Source organism: Solanum lycopersicum, chromosome 8 (assembly GCF_036512215.1).
Source record: "Solanum lycopersicum chromosome 8, SLM_r2.1".
Taxonomy (NCBI): domain Eukaryota; kingdom Viridiplantae; phylum Streptophyta; class Magnoliopsida; order Solanales; family Solanaceae; genus Solanum; species Solanum lycopersicum.
The window spans coordinates 35,357,707-35,375,529 of NC_090807.1; the positions used below are offsets into that span (position 1 = coordinate 35,357,707).

The 17,823-nt window shown below is 34.3% G+C and overlaps 1 protein-coding gene across 2 annotated transcripts; it reads left to right on the forward strand.

Moving 5' to 3' along the window:
* Positions 1 to 1,328: 1,328 nt before the first annotated feature.
* LOC101266353 (uncharacterized) lies at positions 1,329 to 14,372 on the forward strand. 2 transcript variants are annotated; one of them, XM_019215415.3, is made up of 4 exons: positions 1,390 to 1,616; positions 2,656 to 2,768; positions 4,235 to 4,323; positions 14,091 to 14,372. In XM_019215415.3, exons 1-3 carry the CDS (start codon positions 1,520 to 1,522, stop codon positions 4,313 to 4,315), a joined length of 291 nt encoding a protein of 96 aa, XP_019070960.1. In that variant the 5' UTR covers positions 1,390 to 1,519; the 3' UTR covers positions 4,316 to 4,323; positions 14,091 to 14,372. The 2 variants fall into 2 exon arrangements, with proteins under 2 accessions (XP_004244857.1, XP_019070960.1); XM_004244809.5 differs by lacking the exon at positions 14,091 to 14,372 and having other exon boundaries at positions 1,329 to 1,616; positions 4,235 to 4,525.
* The last annotated feature ends 3,451 nt before the right edge of the window (positions 14,373 to 17,823 follow it).

Sequence of the window (17,823 nt, forward strand, 5' to 3'; positions counted from 1 at the left end):
GAAAATTGAAGAAGAAATCACCTTAAACCCATATCCTAGCTTGATCTTGAGCGTGGCCTCCAATGTAGTTTTGAGAGAATCTATTTTGGGAGAGAAGGGTTCAATTTTTTGAGGAATAAATTCTAATTCTAGGTTTAGAGGATTTAACCTACTTAAAATGCCCAAAAATAAGTAAAATAATTGTCTCCAAAATACCCAAAACACCCTTAGACTTAAGTTGGACTTTTAGAAACGTCAAACTCGATTTTTATTGATTTATCCACATTTGGGACGTGGTTGCACGTCGCGGAGTTATTTCCTAGATTTGTTTCATGAATTACTTTAGGGGCAGTAAGACTCGTGATGGACACGCGATGTGGATGCTTGTTGAGTTCCAAGCTCGTGACGCACATTGATCTCCTCATCTTGTTCTTGGTCTTGCTGTCTTGACAGCTTCTTGGCCCATGTTTGGGCCCTCCTCAAGGACCATTAAGGTGGTCCTTTGGGAGTCGTACCCGAAAGTTTTTACCCTATTAAGACACTAGGGTCACCTCCACTAATTTTAGAGTCAAAACGACCACTACAACAAGGAAAACATACTAGAATACACTAGCACAAAAAGACTAGTTTTCAGCCGCCTTGATTGTCTCTTGACATTTTACTTCCAAACTCTTCAAAACTGACATCAAAGACTGTACTTTTTTATACTTAACTCTTTTTTGGAATGATAAAAAATTTATTGGTTCTTCATGTGTCTAATGGTTATCGTGAGTTCCAACCTAAGTTGTACGCTTGGGTTCCTGGTCATTCAAAAGCCACTCTTAGTCGCCTAGCGTAGAGCGAAATCAAATCCTCATTTATATCGCATTTTATACTATGTCGAACAAACACCCAAGACATGTTGAGCCCATTAGAAGCTCACCTTGAGTCCAAAATGGCTCACAACCTAAACGTAGGTTCATACTTATGTGTTAAATTTGAATGATATATGTGTTATTTGAAAAGTCATTGTCCTCAAGGTTGAGAATAGAACTAATCAGAAATTCTATGATTATTGTTTTGATTTTAGAAATTAAAAAGCTAATTAAATTAATTTGATATTAATATTAATCAATAATCTATTTAAATCGAGCCTCGAACAAGTAAAGAGTTAGTTCCTCCGTTTAAAAAAGAATGACCGTATTTTTTTTAGACTGTTTAAAAAAGAATGCCCATTTCTTTTTTGGCAATATTTTAAGTCTAACTTTTCACGTGGTATGTTTACGGCACAAGATTTAAAGATATTTTGATAAATTTCACATAATTTTAATTTATAATCATAAAATTGAATTTTTTTTTTGTTAAACACTGATCCAAGTCAAACTAGATGTAGTAATATTTGTGAGAGTGACATATTTTAGTAACACCTTCAATTTTCGTGCAAATAGAGTCGAACAAAGAAGAAGGTGGCGCAAGATGGATTCAGAATAGGAGAGCTTAAAAGGGCTCGTTTGCGACAAAAGTTACTACTTGCAGGGAGTTCCTTCATCTCAATTCAAGAATGGTTGAAGTTGAGAACCATTCGTCTCCTCCTTCTGATCCGGCTCCAACAGATCCAACAACCCCACATCCTCAAACTGGGTTCAATCCCAGCAGAAGTAAGTGCAAGATTTGTAGAATTGGGACTGTGGGAATTTATTTTTAAGCGAACCCAACCCAATTCTTATTTTCTGATTTTCTCCCTATATATATATATATATATATATATATATATATATATATATCTGGGTGTCATTCTAGAGTCTTGATTGAAACTTCTATTAGTATTTGAATGATATTAAGGTTTCATGATTTTGAACTGATGTGTAATGTTTGGGATGAAATTTGAAAACAATCTGATTTGATTTGTCTCTCTTTTGGTTTAGAGTCATTCTTTATTTGCACTTGTTCGTCTATCTCAATGGATTTTCTTGAAACCCTAAAGACCAAATAGACTCTTTATAGAAAAAACTAAAGATTTGTGGTCTTTTTTGTCTATTGGGAGGATCCGGGTGGGGTTGGATGTATAAAAAAGAATGACCATTGCAATAATATGTGTCGTCTTACTTATGTTTGGGAGTGTCACAGTTGAAGGGCCACAAATGGTAGATATACCTATCAAAGAAAACAACTTTCTTGTTATGATCCTAAAATAAAAAAGGATTAACCCCAAGTTTCTACCTTCTTGATACCTGTTTATAATATATGTGAACATAGGATCCGTCATCGTCACATTGGTTGGCTTTTCGTTTTCTTTCTTTTCGCTTCCCATTGTTGTGTGTCACTGAGGCTGTGGTCTTCTCTTTGCAAACTCCGAAATGGTGATTTTCTCTAATAGATTATCTAATTGTGAGTTTGGTATCTTGAGCAATTTTCTGCTAATGAGATAAGACAGTGATTATTTGTAAATAGATAATTTAGTTATCGTTGTCTCTTGCACACTTATCTTCCAATGAAATATTACGAGATAAATAACATCACCTCCAAAGAATTTGTTAACTGAATATTTCTTTATAACTTTATTGATCTGTTGTGTCCATAAAATTTTTGTTTTGGAATGAAGGAGGATTTGATTTGTTTAATTTAACATGTGCTGTCTCTTCTAGATTATTACAGCTGTTTGATCTAACTTGTACTGTTTCTTCTTGAGTATCATAGTGATTGGTATCATCAGAAGGAAGGCCATGATAAAAGACTTAGCTGCTATATACCATGCAGAATGCCTTGCATATTGTCAAGAACTTTTGGAACTTCAAAAAAAAGCAGAAGAGGTTAGCAATATTGTCCTGCAACTTTTATGTTCATTTTACTTTGAAGAAGGCCGCTGCTTTCACTTGTGTTGTGAAATTCATGCTTCAAGGAATGATTGAAACCTATTTTTTCTGTCTTTACTTAATGAGATTAATATCTACCGTTAACCTAAGTTGCGTGGACTCTTCTTTTGAAGAATCCTACACACACCTGTTGACATTATTGAAGAATCCGAGTTACATAGCCATCAACATATCATGGTCATAACAACAAGCTTATGCTTGAAAATTTTCTTTCTTTCTCCCACTAGTTGCTAGTTGCAGTTTTACTATTTTTTAGGAAGATAGGTAAGTGAGTTGTTTGCATTTGCAGACTTGTATACTAGTCATTGTCCTTGTCCTTAATTGCTCTGTTTTTATTATTGAAAAGATATGACGCTAGAGCCTAACTTAACCCCAAAAGCTCGCACTCTTCATTTTTTACTAGACGGTTTCATTTGCTAGCTGTAGACATATAATGGTGCTCCTCGCTTCACTTCTTTCCCTGTGGTCCTTATTTAATGATTGTCTAGTTCTTGCTTATAAAGACATTGCATCGAAAACATAAAAATGATATACATACATTACTGAGAAGTATCTATCATCAATGGAGGAAAGAGAGGAGTTATGGGATTGTGGTTGGAAATTTTAAGAGAAGGATATGAAGCTTGTACATGTGTTGATGAGAATATGATGTTTGCAACCATCTGATACCACATGAGCTACGTACAACTTGAGGGGCTAGATAGGAAGCTCATCAGAAGATGCAAGCATTTTATTATGTCTGAGAAAAAGATTGTTTTCCCATTCAAAAGAAAATGTTGGTCATTCCAGGTTATGTATTCTTTTTTTTGTAGAAGAAACTAGCTCTAACAGTCACTTAATCGCTCTGACAGTTCCTTGATAATTACTAAGTGACAAAGAACCAGAGATGAATGAAGTGTTTGTATCGAGGTTCCGCTGTTGTAACAGCATCTGCACTGGATATTCATTTGTTGTAACAGCATCTTTACTTGGAGGTTCAGTTATAATGGTTCAAAACTTTGAGAGTTGCTTGGAAATGATGAATGTCAGTTTGAGTGAATTACAAAAAAATTAACTCAGCAATTGATGTTTGTCGTGTTCGCTCGTCTTTTTAATCACTCAGCTTCCATGTATCAGGTGCTCGTGTCTAAAGTGGTATGATAAAAAGAAACTGCTTAACTCCTAAATAAAGTCTCAAGACTTTTGAATTCTGTTTAGGCCTTGTTTTTTCTTTCTTTGATAGCTACTCATTTTTCCCAATTATTAGAATCTAGTAGTAAAAAGATGGATATGTATCAAGTATGATGCCCACTGGCTCTTGTTTCCCCTTTTTCAGAAAGATACGTTAATTGCTGTGTTTATTTTTCTTGTATTGTTCTATCCATCATCATAGTAACCTTTTTTTTCCCTTTCAAATGCTCCAGTCATTAATTGAAATGAAAGCTGCAGAAGAGTCAAGGAGAGAAACAATGAGGCCCCCAAAACGTATGAAGAAAGCCCGTTAGCACCTAATGTAAGATATGTTCGCAATCTATTCTATGCGTTCTTGAAAGATTCTCTCGGCCTTTTAGCATTGGCAACCTGGAAATTGTCTTTTACGGATTATAGAAAGCTACTAGTTTGTTAAATCTAATAGATACAGCTTACTACTGAAGATTAAGATGAATTATATTTTGTTATATCACTTTAGAGGTAAAGAGAAGTATGTTGATGAAGCAGGATCAATCATAGAATCCATGTAAGTTGAGTACATATGCTAGTTACATGAGGACCATGCCATAAAAATAATACGAGTTACAATTTAATTTAGAAAATATATTGGCTTAAGTCATCTATAGCCCCTCAAAGTTGTCCGCATAATTCATTTAGACACCTCAACTAAGACTTGTACCAATTGAACACCTTTACCCTCCCAAATTTGAACCATTTAGACATTTTTTTGACAATAAGCTAAAAGTATAATGTGTGTGAAATACACTCGCGATGACATGACAATTTGACGAATTAAATACTGACATTTGGTATTTTAGAGTCCAAAAAATTTAATATAAAATATATTATAAAGTAAAAAAAAAAAGAAATTATTTTTATGTTAAAAATTAAAAAAGAAATCATATAAATCCTATAGCTTACCTACCCTTCTATTCCATGGAGTCCAAAACTCTTCTCCTTCTACAGTGCCCCAGCCCCCACGACAACCCTCTCTGTAAATATTCTATTATTTTTTAATCTTCTTAGTTCATCTGCATCATAGAGTTCAAGCAAACGGATTAAGATTTATTGCTATTTTTGATGAGTTACGGAAGAGTTGGCCATAGGTAAAAAATAAAATAAAAATTTAACTTGTCTTCCTCGTTTCATTTTTGACGAAAAGATGAACTTCGTCGGAAAATTAATTAGTTTTCGATGAATAGTGGATTTCTTTTTGAGTTCCAGAGGTGATTATATTTTTTGATTGAAGAACACCCCACAAAAATGTGAGCAAAATAAAAAATAAATAGAAAAGTCCTTTAACAAAATTCACACAAATCTCCATCAGTTTAACACCAAAACACTACATTAACAACAAAGAAAAAAATTTCAAATTTCAAGCTCTCTAATGATGGTGGCTGCCATGGCGGCAATGAAGGTACCACCAATCCTCTCCTAGTACGATGTTAATAGAAAAACAAAATTTTTTTTGATGGAGGTAGAAGGCAATGGAGAAAAAAAAAACAATGATGGAGATAGAAGTGAAGTATCCGGAGAAAAAATGAGGAAAAAGATGGATGTAGAATGGCGGCAATGACTAGTGTGGTGGAGGAAGTGATGGGTAAAGAGGGAGGAAGAAGAAGAACAATTTTTTCCTAAAAAAAGCCTACCTAAAGGCCTCTCACGCGCCTCTTTGGGGTGAAACACAAACAATGTGCCAGGTAAGCAAAAAATGTTCAGATGGTTCAAATTGAGAGGGTAAAGGTGTTCAATAGATAAAAATCTTAGTTGAAGTGTCTAAGTGAATTATGCGAACAACTTTAAGGGGCTGTAGATGACTTAAGCCAAATATATTTTATAGCATACTGTCCAAAGTTGTCAAAGGCATGCTAAAAGCGCGCAAAGCCGCTCCTAACTTCTCTCTGCCTCGTTGAATGTGTGCTTCAGTATTGTGATGAAGGTTTTAAGGCATCATGTCCCTTGTAAATAGAATCTCTTTGAAGAGGCAATACTAAGAAATTGATTTTTTGCACTTCATCATAAAAATATTTAACTTTGTTCATCTATTTGTCATTCATGCTTATAATTATCAATTCTGGAATATATATATATATATATATATATATATATATATATATATATATATATATATATATATATATATATATATGTATTTGTATTTTTCTCCCTTTACACCTTATTTCATTAAAAGTCAATGTTTTATTTGGACTTTGTGCATAGAGCCCCATCTAACTTTAAAGCTTTTTTTTTTCTTTTTTTTTTTTTTTGTTTTTTTGCTTTAGATAGCAATGATATTCTTATCACATAATTAATGTAATTCAGTGGCACATTTAATATGAGTATTGTTGACCTAATTAGATAATAATAAGTGATTTTTATATATGAAGAATGAAGTTTTGAGGAGAATTATAAGTATCAATGGGGACACAAGCAATTTGACACTGTATAAAGTAACATGATTTAAATTATGTAAAGAAATTACAACTCGGGGAAAATTATATTTATAGAATTGATTAATAAAAAATGTGTTCTCTTAATAACTTAAAAGAATTTTAATAATTAACAAATAAAAATGTGTTCTCTCTAATAGGTAAAACATTTAGATGTTTGGGCCCGATTCTTTTCATGACCAAGCATTTTGAATTTTTTTTTTTAAAATTTTTGAGTGGCAGTGAGACACTATCCAAGAACTTTGATTGCTCTGATACCAAGTTAAAGTATGTGACCATCTCATCTTAAAGCTAAAGTTATTTGAGAGAACACATTGTTGTTACTTAATTATATTCTCAATGGAAAATATTGACATTTTTATTAATTTGTGGGTATATAATCTTTATTTATAGATAGAAACAAATATTTTTGATGCTCCCTTCATTCACTTTTAGTTGTCCACACTTTTAAATATATATTTTTACTTTTACTCGTCTTCTTTAACATATCAAGAAAAGACAAAAAATAAAAAATTCATGTTAAGAGTTGATTACATTCTATCACTATTTTTTGTTTAAATTAGAAAAGTCTCTTAAATTTGGTGGAATGCGAATACATCCCAAAACATCCATATTACATCACGTCCTAATTTTCAATACATCTCGATGTCCTGATACATCGCGTGAAATAATATATGCGAGAATAGGAGAGAGTAGGGATTTGTGTCATTTTTTCAAACGGTAGGAAATTTTAAAGAATATGGAAAAATTGTGTATTTAGGCAATTTTTCTTTTCAAAACCTAATACTAAAGATCAATTAATAGAGGATAGTACGATGCAATAGTCATGTCAATCGTTGTTTTCTTAATGAGTTTGTTAAGTTCGAATATAACAAATAAAAATGAACGGATATAGTATTAATTAATTTTTTGTTTCACTCACAATAATTTTCGCGACAAGAGTTTATGCTAGTTAAATGAGATGATTTAAGGAAAAAACCAAGTTAATTAAATGAACCTCAAGAATCAATTTAGTTCTTCATAGAGTGTTTATGCTTAAAAAACAATTACCATTTTAAATGAAAAATTATAGTTTTAAGTAATCTTAATTTTAAATTTAAAATATTAACCTGATCTAATTTAAGTTAGTTTCAAAATTTAATCTAATAGACTCTCGATAATAAAAAGTGTCATATCAATTGAAACAAGGGGGAGTAATTCGTAAGATCTATTAAATTCTCCCATTGTAAACAATAATATGGCTCCAAAGTTACAAAAATGTATAATAGCAAATAATGTGAAGTGTAATTTCATACTCTTCGTAATCCATATTATTTGATGCTTTTAGCATACAAAAATAGACGCAATGTAATCTCGTGAATTGGGTCGGGATAATGTGGAGTGTCTGCAGACCTTAATTCTATCTCGTGTAGGTAGAGATTTCTTTTTGAAAGATACTCGATTCAAGTATTGCAAATCAAAGTAGTTATGAAAAAAGGAAATACTGCAAAAAAGACAACAATACGTAGCAATCAAAAAAGAACAATAACAACAGTGAAATAATGTGGTAATTGAAACACAATAAACAACATTCGGTAATAAAGATCAAAAGCAAGAAACCACATACATAGGACTAATATTATGACAAGCACTATTCTACCAGTCTCCCACCAAGCCTAATCATTCTTTTGAAAAGCGAGAGAAGCTCAACTACCTATTAAGTTCTACTTAATTTGTGACCTCCATACCCTCTTATTAAGGTCACGTTTTCGATAAGTTGAAAGTGTGTCATGTCTTGTCTACTTACTCTCTCCAATACTTCTTTGTCCTACTTGAACCTCTCTTCATACCTATTATATCTTAACTCTCACACCTCTTCACTAGTGTTTACACATCTCCTCTTCACATTAACAAACTAGCTCTGTAACATCTCATAACCCAAAATAGCTAAGAAACTAAAATAATCACCTTTGGAAAGAAAGGGGAGAATCTGGAAAATATTTCTAAGTTTAAGAAGTGAGTTTTGATCCTTTTCAAACGGTCGTAACTTCTAGCTCAAGATGATTTAGAGGTAATTCCTGATATAGTTGGAAAGCCTTGGAGAGATCTTTTCAATGCAGCCACGATTGTGTATTTCTGATATTGTATGAGGGAGATAAGCCTATCGGAAGTTGGGCTATTGAAATGAGGAATGTCCTATTTCGATTTTAAGGAAGGGCAAACTAGTCTTTTCAACTCTTATTTTTCCTGATTCATTTTAGGGGTTTATTAGGGGTAAAAATAAGCCTTAAGTAAGTTTTGAAAAATAAATTCACGCTTAGGGCTTGTAGAAGAGAGAAAAATCAAGAATTCAGCAATAACGTCAAGAACTTCGAGAATTCGTCCGGGATGATCCCTATCGATGTATGTTAGATCTTTTGTATAGGGTTTATTCACCTACACGACAATTTGTTCCAATTCTGCGATTTATAAGTTGTTTACATGTTAAAAGTAGAAGTGCTTAAAGAAAAATGTTGAATTCTCGTTGACTGAATTGTTGGATGCCTATTGATGTTTGATTCTTGTTTCTCCGGGTTATTTTCGAGTTGAATCCATTGTGTATTGAGGGTTCCAATAGTCCCAATTGTTTAGTGAAATAATTAGGAAGGTCTAGAGATGAAAAACGAGTTTAAAAATTTGTCAGACGCACCTGATCAAAGCCAGTGCGTCGCGCCTGCATTACGCCAGAAATTGGCCTGAGTCACTTGGGACCTGGCGCAGGCTTCAGGTAATACACTTCATTTTAAGGCTTCAGTTTCAATTTAAAGTAAAGAGTAACAAGTTTAAGACTTTCCTTCAAATAAATATAAGGGAGCTAAGCATTCTCTAAGACTTGACTAAGACTCAAGTTTCAAGTTAAGCAAAGAATAAAGAGTTGCGTTCATTTCTCCAAAGTTACAAGGAACTAAAGTTCCCTAAAAGTTTACAAATGTTTTCACATTTTAAGTTAAGAGGAAACTAACATTACCCAATATAGTTCTGAACAATAAAAAGGAACATTGGTTCCAAGAGAGTTTAAAGCTAAGTGTTGAGAAATTTTCTCAATCCAAGAAAAATAAGTTGTTTAAAAGCATGAGCTAAAGTATATTTTCGGAGTAGTATTGAGCCACCAATGTGGAGATTAGTTTCATATGAACTCAAGTATCCATGAAAATCATGTAGTCATCATGGGTATTAACGGTTCTTGTTTTTTAGATGATCACGTAAGTTAAGCTAGTGGATCCAAGAAAAAGTATAAGACAATTCTGGCAGCGTGGGCAAGAAGTTGTATCACCACTTAGGCTCATAATGGTTGTTATTGATTAGAGAATCTCCTACTGAAAGTGTATTACTTTATATATAACTAAAGTTTGAGTTTGTTATTGTATTTTCTTTAACGAACTAAGTGTTTGCATTGTTTTACAAGATTATAAATATAAGCTAAGTCTTCCTCTAAGCTAAGTAAGCCAGACCAAGGATCCGCTTAAGGACAACAATAGTTATTGGGTTCAAGCCATTTCTTGAGATAAGGCTCGGGGTGTGAAAAATTTGCTATCAAAGCACAGAGTTCAAGAGTCCGAGGGAGAGTATAAAGTTTTGTCTGCAGAGTCCTAGTCATCGATGTGAAGCGCACCACATCTATTATGAGTGTACAACATTTAGGAAGTTCTCACTTCTTTCATATTCCTTTTTGTGCGTTAGAGTTTATCTCTAAAATGTTTCTCAATAATTCGTGCTTGCACGTGTTTCAAATCATCATGCCTCCACGAAGAGAAACAAGAGGTCGTCTATGCAGAAGGAATGTTGAGGAACTTGAGGTACATAATGCACTAAACGTGCAACCTCAAGGAGAAGTCACTAATGCTAAATGTTGTGAGGCTATCCGGACGTTAAGACAATCAATGACTAACTAAGTCGGGCAACAACGAGGAGATCGACAAGAAGAGCCTGACAGCTTGAGGATTCGTGAATTCCTGAGGATGAATCCTCCCAGTTTCATCAGTTCGAGCTCTACTGAGGATTTGAAGAATTTTGTTGAGGAGCTAAAGAAGGTTTTTGATGTGATGTATGTCATCAATGCTGAAAGATATGAACTTGTTGCATATCAATTGAAGATTGTGGCTAGGAATTGATTCGATTAGTGGAAGGAGGGCGGAGATGAGGATGCACCGCGTTCGAGTTGGGCTTGATTTGAAAAAGCTTTCTTAGGGCGTTTGTTTTCCCAAGAATTGAAAGAGGCAAAGGTGCAAGAGTTCCTTACACTGAAAGAGGACTCTTTGCGTGTGCATGGGTATGTGTTGAAGTTCACCGAGACGTCCCGCTATGCTCCTAAAATGGTTAAGGATATGAGGAGCACAATGAGCTTGTTTGTCGCTGGCTTTGGTTATGCTTCAAGTAAAGAGAACAGAGTTGCAATGCTGATAGGTGACATGGACATATTAAAGTTGAGAAGGTTATCCTAGTTGGACACAATTTCAGAAACAAAAGGGGCCTGCACCATCATCTACTAGTGTTCCTAGACTCAGAAACAAAGGTGAACATCATAGCTAGAATTCGCAGAATTTCAAAGCCTGCCCAGTACATTCTCAAGAAATTGTGGCACAAGTAGGAAGTTGGTCTAATGCAGTGTAAGAACCCTAAAAAATGGATATGCTAAGTAATGCTTAATGTGTCTAGAATGCCTACGATTAGATAGGGTTCCCACGGATTGATGCGCGTAGAACAAGACCTCTAAACCCTTGCGACATCTAAGCCAACTAATTTGGGGAGTCATTTGAGCTAGGAAAGGTTGGGTCCATCCATGTAGCGCTCTTGAATATGAAGATTTACTCGGATGAGTCTTTATCGGACTTAAAAAGGGAAAATCTTAAGCTTAGACGGTCTTGGGGTAAAATAGTCTTTTTCCAGGATAAGGGTAGTATCGTAATTACCCTAAATATGTAATTAGTTATTTAATTGATAAGGTAGAGGGGCATTTTGGGTAGAAAGGGACAAATTACCCATTGAGCAAAATCTTGCTTCACCTGGTTTCGAACCTAGGTGAGAGCAATGATTTTTGACTTGATTATTTATATTGGTGAATTAATTTAATTAATTAATTAATATTTAAATTATTATTTAAGAAAAAAGAAAATCAGATTATTAATTAATTAATTAATTAATGGGGCGTTTTGGGTCGGGTCGACCCGGAGGAATCTATTTTCGCGATGGGGTTATCACGGGTTCGAACCTCGACGGAAGCAACGTTTAAGTGGATTAAATTGAGGTTTATAATATGATTTTGTAAGGGAACTATGGTAATTTCACTAAACTAATTAAATGATATTTCCAAAGTTTGAAAGAGTCCTAGTTGACTAAGTCTAAACAACTTCACCTAATGCTAAGCCACTCACCTCTTTCACGTTTATCTCTCTCTGCTTGACGTCTATCTCTCTCTCATTTCACACTTTCTTTCTGGCTGCCAAACGTGAGAATAAAAATAAGAAAACAAAATTTCTACACACTTGAAGAACTTGCACGCAAAACACAAACGAGAAAGCAATCCAAAAACGTTAAGCAAAACGTAATACGCTAGTGGGTAAGGTGTTAGTTTCCGGATTGGACGTGAATTTGGAGAAGTTATCAGAAGCAAGTTCAAGTGTTGAACAACGTTAAAATCAGGTATGGGTTTTCTTACTCTTGGTACCTTTACTAAGAGGCCCTTAAGACTCAGATAATTCTATTCCGAAACTAGGATAGTTCCCCACTATATGTTTCGTGTCACTAGCTCCTATCACTGATCTTAGGTTGGTATGTTTGTTGGTAGATTAGGTATGAATCGTGATTTTCGTGATAATGTGTTCATGATTTAGGAATTGTATGAACGATGATGTATGTCTGCCGAAATTTCGTGCAAATGTATATGTATGCCGTGACATGATTTTCGGTTTTAAGCCTTAATAATTATATGTTTTTATGGTTGAATTTTATGTGCGAATGTTTGTGTAAATTATGAGGTGTAAAAGTGGTGTAATGTTGCTGAATTCAATGGTAATTCTTGGATGAATATAATCATATAAAGATTACACTTAAAGATGCACCAAATGATCCACGAAATGCCTTAAAAATTAACGTATGAATGATGATAAAAAGAAGCTAAAAATAGTTAACAAATTTCCAGCATTTGGTAGGTTGGGTTCGGCCAAACAAAGTGATACAAAATGTAATGAACAATGAATGTAAAATAACTGAGATCACTACGGATTGAACCCAAGACATCATTACATGAAAGCTACAAAAAAAATCAACAAAAGATTGAGAGGAAAATTGATTGGAAGAGACCAAATTTCCAGTTTGCTGGAAATTTGAAGTCTTGACAAAGGATGAGGAAAATTAGCTATGTTTTTTTTCTTAAATATGAGGTCATTGTGTATTGAATCCATAACCTCATCAAATGAAAATTTCATAAAAATTTTATGAGAAATGCAAGGAATAATAGATGTGGTGAGTGGAGATTGAACCCACAACCTCTTGAATGGATGAGAGAGTTAGGAGAAAAATAAAGGACAAAATAAATATGGAGTGTGGGGATTGAACCCACAACCTCTTGGATAGGTGAGAAAGTTAAGAGATAAATTATTGACGTTAATGCATACTTAATACTAATGATGAGATGAAAAATCATCTAATGAGTTATGATATCCTCATGCTAAAACCCAGCTTCCATGATGTATGAGTTGAATGTAATGAATACTAAACACCGATAGGCTAGCTATGAGCTGTGATGCCTTCTTTCGGAAAGGGCGGAGGTTCACGTAATTCTCATGAGATGAGACTGTCCGGAAATACTGGGTAAGAGTCTTCTTATATCTCATAGTCTTTGAACCTATATTGACAATATAGGGATATAGCAGGGTTCAATTCCCTATATACGCTAGCATGTTTTGGTTCACTTTGGCCGGTAATTCTACCTCTTTTTTGTGTGGGGATTACACACTGTATTTCATGATGCTCACATGATCTATGTCGGGTAAGGTTAAAGTTCCCAAAGAAAGAATGAGGACAACCTCAATGAATGAATATAATGAAATGAACGATGCCAAGGGTGTTAGGATAGAATGATCAAGAGGTGAGCTAGACTTAAGTAATAACACTAGGTTATTCTTGGTCATTGCACATCGAACCCGATGAGAGTCTTAAACTGCATCCTAGGTATGACTAGTGGCTGCACAAGTATATGAAAGAATGAATGAAGTACGTATGTTTGAATGAAGCAGACTCTGTGTTTGTTTAAGAAGGCTCCCTAGTTGAGGTCCCATATGTTGATCCCTCACTTGGGAAGTCCTAATGTAAAGTCCACTATTCCAAGGTCTCATGGCATATAAAGGAATGATGTTAACTATGTGATATTGTATGTGTAATATGTTATGTGCTATTTTCAAAATGATAAGTATGATAATGCATGTTACTCTCATGGCATGACTTTCCTAATATGAAATTGGCAAGTCCATTGACTTAACTTTCCTTAATTCATATTGATAGGAAAGATCTGTTTTTAATCATGCATGCCCTTGGTGTATGCTTGGATATACCCATACTTAGTACAAGTGTGTACTAATCCCACAGAGCTCTACATTTGTAGGTGCAGCCATAGGTGGACGTTAGAGCTTACAAATCTAAGCTCAAGCTATCCGAACGTGGATCATTCATTCAGATTTGGTAGGACCTTATTATTTCGAGGACGCTTGCCCATTATATTCTAGATTAGATATAGGTTTGAGTTAGTGGAGTATGTTCCACTAGCGTTTCTTTCTCATCTTATTTCAGACATTGCATTGGTGCCATTTTGGCAAGTATACACTTAATGCACTATGGAACTATTTCTTTCATTTGATGATCTTAATATTAGATGGTTGATTGTGAACGCTTATGAGTTTAAGTAGAATGTCTTATATGAATGTTAAGTAACAAAAAGTTCAAATTTTCCGCTAAAATTAACTTGGATGAAGTAACGATGACGTATGTAGGCTTGTTTGCGACCTCTTAATGGTCAACGACACCGGTCTCGTATGGGGTCTAGACTCCGGTCATAACATGCATGTGCTAAGTGTGGTACAGACAAGTTGCCTTAACTGTGGTCAAGAGGGTTACTTCATGAGAGAGCGTGCCTTAATAATTGGTAGGGTAGTGAAAATCTGGGCAACAAAGTCCAATCTTCGTTGGTTGCTCCGTCAGACAAGGCTGCACCTAGAGGATCCACTTCTGGCACTGGCGGAGGGGCAAACCAACTCTATGGAATCACTAGCCACCAAAAGCAAGAGAACTCTTCAGATGTTATTATTGGTATGATCAAAGTCTTTACTTTGGATGTTTATGCTTTGCTAGACCTAGGAGCAAGTTTGTCTTTCGTTACTCTTTATGTTGCAAATAAGTTTAAGATTCTTCTAGAGAAACTTTGTGAACCTTTATATATTTCTACACCCATTCGAGAGTCTATTATAGTGAAAGAGTCTATCGTGATTTTTCTATTTCTATCAATCACAAGAGCACCGTGGCTGACCTAGTGGAGTTAGACATGGTAGATTATGATGTTATTCTAGGTATGGACTGACGTCATGCTTGTTATGCATCAATAGAGTATAGAACTCAAGTTGTCAAGTCTCAGATTCCTAATGAGCAAGTTATAAAGTGGATTAGTAGTTTAGCAGTGCCTAAAGGTTGTTTCCATCGTACCTTAAGGCGAGAAAGTTTTCAAGGGATGTATCTATCACTTAATCTAATTTAACGACTCAAGTGTTGAGGTACATTCACTTCCGTCAGTTTCTATAATAAAGGAGTTTCTAGAAGTCTTTCCTAAGAGATAAATAGAGTCCGGCATAGACATCATTCCATATACTTTTCCTAGATCTATTCTTCCGTATAGAATGAAACTTACATAGTTAAAAGAGTTGAAAGAACAATTGAACTATCTGTTAGATAAAGGTTTTCGACCAAGTGTATCACCTTGGGGCTCTCCGATCTGGTTTGTAAGAAATAAAGATGGTTTTCTTAGGATATGTATAGACTACCGCCAACTAAATAAGGTTACCATTAAGAATAAGTATTCTTTACCAAGGATAGATGATATATTCGATCAATTTTAGGTTGTCACATGATTCTCGAAAATTGATCTCAGATCTGGCTACCATCAGTTAAAGGTTAGGGAATGTGACATTCTGAATACAACTTTTAGAACAATATATGGGCATTATGAATTATTAGTCATGCATTTTAGGGTGATGATTGCACAATCCACATTCATGGATCTTATGAATAGAGTCTTCAAACCTTCTCTAGATATGTTTGTCATCATTTTCATTGATGACGTCCTAATATATTCAAGAAATGAAGAAGATGATGCTAGTTTCTCAGGATAGTCCTTCAGGCTTTGAAAGATAAGGAGTTGTATGCCAATTTCTCCATGTGTGAGTTTGGCTTAAGTCTATGGCATTCTTAGGCCACATAGTTTTTGGTGATAGGATTAGAGTTGATACCCAAAAGATAGAACCAATTCAAAGTTGTCCTAGACCCACCTATCCAACTGTCGCAAGGAGTTTTTGGGTTTGGCTTGCTACTATAGAAGGTTTGTTGTCTATCTCATCTCTCTTCACCAAGTTGACTTAGAACATAGTTAAACTTTAATACTCTGAAGCTCAAAGTTTGAAAAAGAGATTGACTACTACTGTAACATTTTGGAAAATTTTATATCTAGTGAAGATCCCAACAGGTCTTTAAGAATGCGTATTGGGAATAGATAGACATTTCAATGCTTAATATTGAAAAGTTTTGGGCATAGTATTATAAATTGGCTAACGAGTAATAGCCAATTTCTATATAATACCTAATAAGCAAAATATTGGGTATATAGAAAATATTTGCGTAAAGGGTGTTAGCCATATATATATTTAAGTATTAATGAGTTTTTTTAGGAAATGTACCTGCAATGAAGACCCTAAGCTAAAATTCAGAATTTCATCAGTCGCAAACATATTATGTTGTAGGCATCCAAGTGTCAATCCTAGTGTCCTAAGTACATAACTATTTAAAATGATCATGTAGAGTGCGCAGTGCCCAAGGACATAGTGAGGGTCCTTGGGACAATAAGTAAACATTCCTAAAGTAACCATAAATAATAGAGTGAGGAAAGTACAGCAAACATGTGTGCAAGCACATATGTAGGACATGTGAAGAAGCGGCCAAAAGAGGGGACCACCCTAATTGAATTCGGTTAGGGTAGTTAGGGGGGAAAACGTGCACAAGGAACCACTCCATTTGGGGACAAAATCTAACCAAATCTAGGTCCTAACTTACTGTCCTATATAGATAAATAACCTAGGACTAACCTAAAAGGACCCATTAGTGCACCCAACAACCTAGGACCAAAACCGGGTTGACACAAACCTAGCACTAGTTAAAGAGACAACCTATTACGTAACCTACGATGGTCCAAAAGGTAAGTTATGGTCCTAACAACTTAGGGGTAATTTATTAATTCCCGTAAACTACCTAATTAGTTAATTTATCAAATTAATTAATCAATTTAAAAGTGCAAAATTCCAAAATAAAAAGGAAATTTTTAAATTTCGGTTAAGACAAGAAAGGGACAACCTAGTACCTTACCTAGGATAGTCCAAAGAGTTAGTTAAGATCGCAAAGACTTAAAGTCACTTTAGTAATTACCATCAGCTACTTAAATTAATTAATTTATCAACTTAATTAATTAATTTTAAGGGTAAAAACCGTAATCACAAAATGATTTCCAGATTTTGGTTAAGACAAGAAAAAGACAACTCTATACCTAACCTAGGATGGTCCAAAGAAGTAGTTATGGTTATAACGACTTAAGGATACCGTAGTAATTAACCAATGTAACTATATTAATTAAATTAAACATTTAATTAATTAAATTAAAGGGGTCAAATTGAAAATCTTATGCTAACTCGTACAATTAAAGAAACATCCTAGTACTTAACCTAGGATGATCCTAAAGGGTTGATTATGGTTCCAATGACCTAAGGGTACTTTAGTACTTACCATAGGTCCATATATTAATTGAATTAAGGATTTAATTAAATAAAATAAAGTCAAAAAATTGACCAAAACCATAGTCAACACCAAAATTCCAGATTTTGGGTCAAGTCAACGTTCTACTATGTTTAGTCAACTTAGGATGGGATTTTTAGTAATTAGTTAATTTATTTATTTAATTAAATTATTAAAACCTAAGTTAATTAGTCAAGATCAATTTATAAGACTTGTAATCACTTTCAAACTCATAGTAAAGGCGACACAAAAATAGTAAGCTATAAACGAAAGAAAAAGGCAGAAAATTTGTC